This window comes from Boleophthalmus pectinirostris, unplaced genomic scaffold (assembly GCF_026225935.1).
Source record: "Boleophthalmus pectinirostris isolate CB_2022bp ecotype Guang Dong unplaced genomic scaffold, ASM2622593v1 HiC_scaffold_20, whole genome shotgun sequence".
Classification (NCBI taxonomy): domain Eukaryota; kingdom Metazoa; phylum Chordata; class Actinopteri; order Gobiiformes; family Gobiidae; genus Boleophthalmus; species Boleophthalmus pectinirostris.
Genome location: NW_026571153.1, coordinates 256,922 through 266,921, shown reverse-complemented (window position 1 = coordinate 266,921; position 10,000 = coordinate 256,922). Strand labels below are relative to the sequence as shown.

At 46.6% G+C, this 10,000-nt stretch overlaps 1 protein-coding gene across 1 annotated transcript in view; it reads left to right on the top strand.

Annotated features, from left to right (window-relative positions):
• The first annotated feature begins 1,757 nt into the window (after nt 1-1,757).
• The window catches only part of LOC110162074 (calmodulin-binding transcription activator 2-like), a 36,950-nt gene continuing 28,707 nt past the window's right edge, over nt 1,758-10,000 (top strand). Inside the window, exons 1-6 of the mRNA XM_055156772.1 lie at nt 1,758-1,804; nt 5,311-5,415; nt 5,627-5,730; nt 6,588-6,655; nt 7,289-7,424; nt 8,427-8,498. Of these exons, the coding sequence (XP_055012747.1) occupies nt 5,367-5,415; nt 5,627-5,730; nt 6,588-6,655; nt 7,289-7,424; nt 8,427-8,498 (429 nt within the window). The 5' untranslated portion in view covers nt 1,758-1,804; nt 5,311-5,366. The remainder of the gene's footprint in view (nt 1,805-5,310; nt 5,416-5,626; nt 5,731-6,587; nt 6,656-7,288; nt 7,425-8,426; nt 8,499-10,000) is intronic.

Here is a 10,000-nt window from a genome sequence, read left to right as displayed (position 1 = left end):
CCTTAACGTGAAGCTGCTCCACCAGACTGGAGCTGAACACGGCTCAAACACTCAGACACTGAAACACTCAAACAGACACAAAACAGACACTGAAACGACACTACAACGACACAAAAATACTCAAACAAAACTACAACAACACTGAAACATTAAAACAACATGAAACAGACTAAAACAGACACTACAACAACAACTACAACAACACTGAAACACTCAAACAACAGTACAGCAAGACAAAAGCGAAGGCCGTGGTGACGTCCCGCTCCGTCTGAACTCTTCTTTATGTTCAGTCAGAACGATTCTTTTTACGCTCCAGGATGAAGAATGTGCTGGAAAAAAACTGTTTAAACCAAAGAACGAGTCGGATTCACCAAAGATTCAAACTAAATCAAAGTGAATGAGTTGAGGAGCGAGAGCAGACGAGGAGCAGATCTGTTCACTCTGACGTCACAAACAGGAGACGTTTGTAAACCTGCGCTGAAACGTCCTCTGGGTTCTGTTCTCCGTCGTACGTCTGACAGAATGGAGGAAACAGGAGGAACCGTGTCAGTTTTCTTCATGTCGTGTCGTCGTATCGTTCGTTCCGTTTGTTCGACTCATCAACACGTCCAAACAAACCTCAGATTTCATCTTTTCCCAAAATCACAAGAGACAAAAATGAGACAAAGTGAATCAGAAGTGAAGGAAACACAAACGTTCAGATCGTTTCAGATTCACACAAACATTTTAGACTCAGTGAAGAGGGAGGACGACTGTTACTCAAGTAAAAGTACTGTTACTCTGTACTGTATTATTCAAGTAAAAGTACTGTTACTGTACTACTCTGTTACTCAGCAGGAAAACTTACTACTTGAACAATTTGTTCAAATAGTAAATATAGCTCAGTGCTGCCCCCGTCTGGTCATGTTCAACCGACGCTTCAGCTGAAACACCACCCACTGGGTTTTAAATGTTTTTAAACGGTTTTTAAACGATTTTTAAACAGTTTTTAAACGTTTTTTAAACGTTTTTATCAAACACATAAATGTGAAAGTTTCATATTTTTGTCTCCAAAAACAAACACTAAAACAGAACTTTTCATGTTGTATTTTAACACTAAGGGCAGAAAAAGGGTTTAAAATGAGAGAATGTCTCCAGCACCTGTCACCAGCACCTGTCACCAGCACCTGTCACCAGCACCTGTCTCCAGCGCCTGTCGGAGCCTCCAGTCAGAAAACCTCTGTAATATTTAGCACTTTTTCTACTGTTTTGTATCGACAGTGTTTATCATTTCAAAGACTTTTTATAAAGAAACTCATGAAAGTGTCTGACGTCTGTTTCCTACAACTCCCACAATGCACTGCGGGTTTTGGGTCACTATGATTTACTCCTGCTTTAGTAAAATTATTAGCTAAATTATGCTTTTATTAAATTAATTTTGAACTAACTTTCACAGACCCTTGTGTCCTGTGAGGGAGGAACAAGGAGGATCTAAACCACATGGAAACATTTTTACTGACTCTTTAAAAAAAAAAAAAATTGTGGTGGGTTTGGTTTTGAGCATTTTCCTTTTAAATCATTTAATAAATAATAAATAGAGATCAGATTATTTATTTATTTTAATTATTCTATTATTGTTGTCTATTGTTGTATTTATTTTAATGAGTTTATTTTATTTAGTGATCAATAGTAAACATTAGTAAAAGTAAACACGGTAGTAAATACTTTAGCGTAGGAATTTTGGAGAGTGACGTCATGACGTACCGAGACCACGCACGCACAAACGTCAGAGAAGACAAGATGGCGGCCGTGCTGAAGGCGGAAGGTAACGGAGCTTTAGCGGCGGTTCGGAGCTCTCTGTCCCCGCGCTGTCCCGCTCTGTCCCCGCGCTGTCCTCCCCCAAGCCCCGGCTCACCCGCGGTCCCGCCCCCCCGGAGCCCCTCAGCGCCCCGGGGCCGCTGTCCGCGCTCTGCCCCGCTGTGAGGCGCTGTCCGCGGGACAAACCCTCCGCCCCGAGTCCCGTTAGCTGTGGTTAGCTGTGGTTAGCCGGTTAGCCGCGGCCCGGGTCCAAACAAACCCGCACCGAACCCGAACCGAGCCCGAATAAACCCGCACCGGACCCGCAGAGCCCCGGGGCCGCGGCGGGGGCGGGTCTGCGGGGTCCGTGGGTCGTGTCTGTCCCTGGAGCAGCGCGGGGGGCGGCGGAGGCGGAGAGCTCCAGCCGCCACAGGAGCACCGAGAGACGGACACAGGCGCGGGGAGAGTCCGCCGCCTGAGCCCGGCCTCCGGTGGAGCTCAGACTCAAACACTCCACTGTGACACTGCGTTCTCCTGTTGTTCTCCTGTTGTTCTCGTGTTCTCCTGTGTGTTCTCCTGTGTTCTCCTGTTGTTCTCCTGTTGTTCTCCTGTTGTTCTCCTGTGTGTTCTCCTGTTGTTCTCCTGTTGTTCTCCTGTTGTTCTCCTGTTGTTCTCCTGTTGTTCTCCTGTGTGTTCTCCTGTTGTTCTCCTGTGTGTTCTCCTGTTGTTCTCCTGTGTGTTCTCCTGTTGTTCTCTTGTGTGTTCTCCTGTTGTTCTCCTGTGTGTTCTCCTGTTGTTCTCCTGTGTGTTCTCCTGTTGTTCTCCTGTTGTTCTCCTGTGTGTTCTCCTGTGTAGTCTCCTGTTGTTCTCCTGCTGTTCTCCTGTTGTTCTCCTGTTGTTCTCCTGCTGTTCTCCTGTTGTTCTCCTGTGTGTTCTCCTGTTGTTCTCGTGTGTGTTCTCCTGCTGTTCTCCTGTGTGTTGTTCTGTGTGTTCTTCTTCGTGAGGAGCTTTAGTGAGCAGAACATCTGACAGGTCCCACACTAATGGACTTTAGAGATCTCTACACACACTTAGTGTTCTAACGCTGTTCCCCTCTAGAACACACCTGGTGTTCTAACGCTGTTCCCCTCTAGAACACACCTGGTGTTCTAACGCTGTTCCCCTCTAGAACACACCTGGTGTTCTAACGCTGTTCCCCTCTAGAACACACCTGGTGTTCTAACGCTGTTCCCTCTAGAACACACCTGGTGTTCTGAACGCTGTTCCCTCTAGAACACACCTGCTGTTCTAGCTGTTCCCCTCTAGAACACACCTGGTGTTCTGACGCTGTTCCCCTCTAGAACACACCTGGTGTTCTAACGCTGTTCCCCTCTACAACACACCTGGTGTTCTAACGCTGTTCCCCTCTACAACACACCTGGTGTTCTAACGCTGTTCCTCTCTAGAACACACCTGGTGTTCTAACGCTGTTCCCCTCTAGAACACACCTGGTGTTCTAACGCTGTTCCCCTCTAGAACACACCTGCTGTTCTGACGCTGTTCCCCTCTAGAACACACCTGCTGTTCTGACGCTGTTCCCCTCTACAACACACCTGGTGTTCTAACGCTGTTCCTCTCTAGAACACACCTGGTGTTCTAACGCTGTTCCCCTCTAGAACACACCTGGTGTTCTAACGCTGTTCCCCTCTAGAACACACCTGGTGTTCTAACGCTGTTCCCCTCTAGAACACACCTGGTGTTCTGACGCTGTTCCCCTCTACAACACACCTGGTGTTCTAACGCTGTTCCCCTCTAGAACACACCTGGTGTTCTAACGCTGTTCCCCTCTAGAACACACCTGGTGTTCTAACGCTGTTCCCCTCTAGAACACACCTGGTGTTCTAACGCTGTTCCCCTCTAGAACACACCTGCAGATGGGTTTATTCTGAGTCTGTTTCATCTCCAAAGCTCCAAACGCTCTGTTCCACCTTGTGATGTCATGAAGTTCTCTGTTCCGTTTCTCTTTAGTTCAGTCGAGATCAAAACTCCACAACTGGAATGATCCAGGTGATTCTAGTGAAGGTGTGTGGAGTTTAAAAACACAGTGGAGCACTTCCTGTATCACCACATGATGACATCACAAGGTGGAACAGAGTGTTTTCAGTTTGAGAGAAGAATTTGTGTAAATCTTCAGGGTTTGTGAGTTAAACACATGAATGAAACAAAACACAACTCCAGCTCTGTGTGTGAGCAGGAACCACAGCAGAACAGTAGAACATTAGAACATGAGAACAGAGGTCAGAGTAAAGTTTAATGTGGGACATTTCAAGTCATATTTGTGTGTGTGAGGTGCAGAGTGACAGAGGGAGTTTAGTCGTGTTTTTCTGAAGCTGCTCTGTCGTCTGAACGTTTCTCTGCCTCAAAACTGTTTAAAATCAAACGACTGAAAACTCGACGAGCTCAAACTCTCAACCCAGAGTAAACTCTTACATAGAGCTCGACCGATATGGATTTAGTTGTGGTCAATATGATGTCGATAAAACATGAGTTGGAGCTGTCGATATAATCGTCGATATATTTAGTGATGTAAAAATTCACTGTAAATGTTGAATTGTTTAAAAAACTTTAGTTTGTCTCTGGTGGATTTTAAATTGTTTATTTAAGAAACATTTATTCTTCTGACTCTTTATGTCATATTTACAGACAGAATGAATAATGACATTTATACATCATGTTCTAGTAAAGAAAGTAAACTAGAGCTTTTAGTCTTTAGTCGTAAATGCTGCACCACGGTGATTAAACATATGTGTAAATGTCGATCATTCACACTTCTGTTCACAGCTCATTTACATCAGTGCAGCTCCAGGAACAAATATACAAACAATATAATCACTTTATAACAGACTGTTTATGTGACACACAACAGATCAACAATAAACAATGAGAAAAAAACTAAACACATCACAAGTAACACACACACACAGGCTCCTCCCACATCACAAGTCTGCACTAGTAACACACACACACACAGGCTCCTCCCACATCACAAGTCTGCACTAATAACACACACACACAGGCTCCTCCCACATCACAAGTCTGCACTAATAACACACACACACACACAGGCTCCTCCCACATCACAAGTCTGCACTAATAACACACACACACAGGCTCCTCCCACATCACAAGTCTGCACTAGTAAATGTCCTTTTAATCCAGACTCAAACCGATCGTCCGTAAAAAGAATATAATGTGAGTGTTTGGATCTGTGTGTGTGAGTGTAAACAAACACACGTGTGTGACGTGACTCTGTGTGTGTTCAGGGACATTATGAACACACACACACACACTCCACAGATAAACACTGATGTAGAGTCACATATGAGGACATTTCTGTGTAAACTGGATTAAATCAACAGAATGTAGAGTCTGAGATTTATAACAACGTAGAACCGGCCCACAGGAAATATCCACATGTGTGTGTCACATCTTCTGCTGTTGTGTGTTTCAGTTGTATATTGTGTGTTTCAGTTGTGTGTGTGTTGTGTGTTTCAGATGCAGTGGATCAGGTCGTGTGGAGTTTTTGGGGCGAGAGCTTCAGTCACTGAAACATGAACGTCAACATGAGCCACAGGAAGGACATGGTCTGTCCTGACAGCGGTAAGTCCCTCTGACCTCTGACCCCCTGAACCCTCTGACTCCCTGACCCGTGTGTGTATGTTCAGATAGAGTTTGTGTTGAGTTGTTGTGTTTGTGTGTGTAAACTGGAGCACACACAAACACACACACACAGACACACACACACACAGGTGGGGGGAGCAGGGCCGCTGGACGCCGCTTGCGGCTCTAACTCTGTGTTTGTTTTTTTCAGAAAATAAAAATCAGAGAAAAGTTTTTGTGCCGAACAAACTCCTGGAGTGTCTCCCCCGCTCGGCCTGTCTGCCCCCGGAGCGCCTGCGCTGGAACACCAACGAGGTACTCCCTGCTCTCTCTACTCTCTACTACACCAACCAGGTACTCAGGTACTTTATAAACAATACCAAGCTGAAGCTGAACACCTGTACAGAGGACACGCCCCTCACACCTGTACAGAGGACATGCCCCTCACACACCTGTACAGAGGACACGCCCCTCACACACCTGTACAGAGGACACGCCCCTCACACACCTGTACAGAGGACACGCCCCTCACACACCTGTACAGAGGACACGCCCCTCACACACCTGTACAGAGGACACGCCCCTCACACACCTGTACAGAGGACACGCCCCTCACACCTGTACAGAGGACACGCCCCTCACACACCTGTACAGAGGACACGCCCCTCACACACCTGTACAGAGGACACGCCCCTCACACACTGTACAGAGGACACGCCCCTCACACACCTGTACAGAGGACACGCCCCTCACACACACCTGTACAGAGGACACGCCCTCACACCTGTACAGAGGACACACCCTGTACAGAGACACACTGTACACACGCCCCTCACACACCTGTACAGAGGACACGCCCCTCACACACCTGTACAGAGGACACGCCCCTCACACCTGTACAGAGGACACGCCCCTCACACACCTGTACAGAGGACACGCCCCTCACACACCTGTACAGAGGACACGCCCCTCACACACCTGTACAGAGGACACGCCCCTCACACACCTGTACAGAGGACACGCCCTCACACACCTGTACAGAGGACACGCCCCTCACACACCTGTACAGAGGACACGCCCCTCACACACCTGTACAGAGGACACGCCCCTCACACACCTGTACAGAGGACACTGTCCCTCACGTTGGTCTTTTGTCTTTTGTCTCTGTGTAGGAGATCGCTTCGTTCCTCATTTCCTTCGATCGTCATGATGAGTGGCTCTGCTGTTCCCTCAAAACCAGGTCTGATCCTCTCAGCTCTCACCCGTGTCCCCCCATGTTCCCCCCCTGTTCCGCTCTGGTTCTGTTCTGGTTTTGTTTTGGACCAGACTCTCTGCCCCTGATCAAAATCTGAACATTAAGAACAGACCAATCAGATGCCTTCTTTCACCGAGGCCCCTCCCACTAGCCTTAGCAACAGGTTTGATTGACAGCAGCGCTAAGGGCTCCACTTTAGAACATCTGTGGTTCTAACGGCGTGTTCTGTGTGGTTCTAACGGCATGTTCTTTGTTCCGTGTCTGTGGTTCTAACAGCGTGTTCTTTGTTCCGTGTCTGTGGTTCTAACGGCGTGTGTTCTTTGTTCCGTGTCTGTGGTTCTAACGGCGTGTTCTTTGTTCCGTGTCTGTGGTTCTAACGGTGTGTTCTTTGTTCCGTGTCTGTGGTTCTAACGGCGTGTTCTTTGTTCCGTGTCTGTGGTTCTAACGGCGTGTTCTTTGTTCCGTGTCTGTGGTTCTAACGGCGTGTTCTTTGTTCCGTGTCTGTGGTTCTAACGGTGTGTTCTTTGTTCTAACGTGTCTGTGGTTCTAACGGCGTGTTCTTTGTTCCGTGTCTGTGGTTCTAACGGCGTGTTCTTTGTTCCGTGTTCTCCGTCCCAGGCCCAAAAACGGAAGCATCATCCTGTACAACAGAAAGAAAGTCAAATATCGAAAAGACGGATACTCCTGGAAGAAACGGAAAGACGGAAAAACCACGAGAGAAGATCACATGAAGCTGAAGGTCCAGGGGATGGAGGTAAAACACAGAGACAGAAGACAGAAAGAGACAGAGGGAGACAGAGGACAGAGGGAGAGAGACAGAGAGGACAGAGGGAGACAGAGGGAGACAGACAGAGACAGAGGGAGACAGAGGGAGACAGAGACAGAGGGAGGACAGAGGGAGACAGACAGAGGGAGACAGAGAGACAGAGACAGAGGGAGACAGACAGAGACAGAGGGAGACAGAGGGAGACAGAGGGAGACAGACAGAGACAGAGAGGGAGGACAGAGGGAGACAGAGGGAGGAGACAGAGGGAGACAGACAGAGACAGAGGGAGACAGAGACAGAGGGAGACAGACAGAGACAGAGGGAGGACAGAGGGAGACAGAGGGAGACAGAGGGAGACAGACAGAGACAGAGAGACAGAGAGACAGAGAGACAGAGGAGACAGACAGAGACAGAGGAGACAGAGGGAGACAGAGGGACAGAGGACAGAGGACAGACAGAGACAGAGGGAGACAGAGGACAGAGGGAGGACAGACAGAGACAGAGGACAGAAAGAGACAGAGGGAGACAGAGACAGAGGGAGACAGAGGGAGACAGAGGACAGAGGGAGGAGAATAAACCTGTGTCTTTGTTTTCCTGTTGCCAAATGAATAACCACTGTTCATCTCTCTGTTTCTTTTCTTTCTCTCCCTCCGTTTGTTGTTTGTTGTTGTTGTTTGTTTGTTTGTTGTTTGTTTGTTTGTTGTTTGTTTGTTGTTTGTTTGTTGTTTGTTGTTTGTTGTTGTTTGTTGTTGTTGTTTGTTGTTGTTTGTTGTTTGTTTGTTGTTTGTTTGTTTGTTGTTTGTTGTTGTTGTTTGTTTGTTGTTTTGTTTGTTGTTTGTTTGTTGTTTGTTTGTTGTTTGTTGTTTGTTGTTTGTTGTGTTTGTTTGTTTGTTGTTGTTTGTTTGTTTGTTTGTTTGTTGTTTTTGTTTGTTTGTTGTTTGTTTGTTTGTTGTGTTGTGTTTGTTTGTTTGTTGTTGTTTGTTTGCAGTGTGTCTTTACGGGTGTTACGTTCATTCCTCCATCATCCCCACATTCCACAGACGCTGCTACTGGCTCCTGCAGGTACTTTTACTCCAGTACTTTTACTTCAGTACTCTTACTGTAGTACTTCTAACGTAGTACTTTTACTGTTAATATAGTACTTCTACTGTAGTACTGTGTGGTATTTTTACTGTAGTACTGTGTCACATTTTTCTACAGCACTTTTCCACCTTCAAGGCTCAAAGCTCTTTACAACAAGGAACCACACACACACACACACACACACACACACACACACACACACACACACACACACACACACTCACACACACATTCACACACACACACACACACACACACACACACACACATTCACACACACACACACACACACACACACATTCACACACACATTCACACACACACACACACACACACACACACACACACATTCACACACACACATTCACACACACACATTCACACACACACACACACACATTCACACACACATTCACACACACACACACACACATTCACACACACATTCACACACACATTCACACACACACACACACACACATTCACACACACACACACACACACACATTCACACACACACACACACATTCACACACACATTCACACACACACACACACACACACACACACACACACACACACACACACACACATTCACACACACACACACACACACACACTTCACACACACACACATTCACACACACACATTCACACACACATTCACACACACACATTCACACACACACACACACACACACATTCACACACACATTCACACACACACACACACATTCACACACACACACACACACACATTCACACACACACATTCACACACACATTCACACACACATTCACACACACACACACACATTCACACACACACACACACATTCACACACACACACACATTCACACACACACATTCACACACACACACATTCACACACACATTCACACACACACACACACACATTCACACACATTCACACACACACACACACATTCACACACACATTCACACACACACATTCACACACACATTCACACACACACATTCACACACACACACATTCACACACACACATTCACACACATTCACACACACACACACACACACACACACACACATTCACACATTCACACACATTCACACACACACATTCACACACACACACACACATTCACACACACATTCACACACACACATTCACACACCAGTGTACACAGACACTGTGGGCAAGGTGGGTTAAGTGTCTTGCCCAAGGACACAACGACAGCATTCATCTGTGGGAGCTGGAATCACACCAGCAACCTTCAGATCAGTGGGCAAATGCTCCACAAACTGAACTACTGCCACCCTAGTACTTTTACTGTAGTACTGTGTCTGTTGTAGAACCCGGACATTGTTCTGGTAGTACTGTGTAGTACTGTGTAGTACTTTTACTGTAGTACTGTGTCTGTTGTAGAACCCGGACATTGTTCTGGTAGTACTGTGTAGTACTGTCTGTAGTTGTTCTGGTAGTACTGTGTAGTAC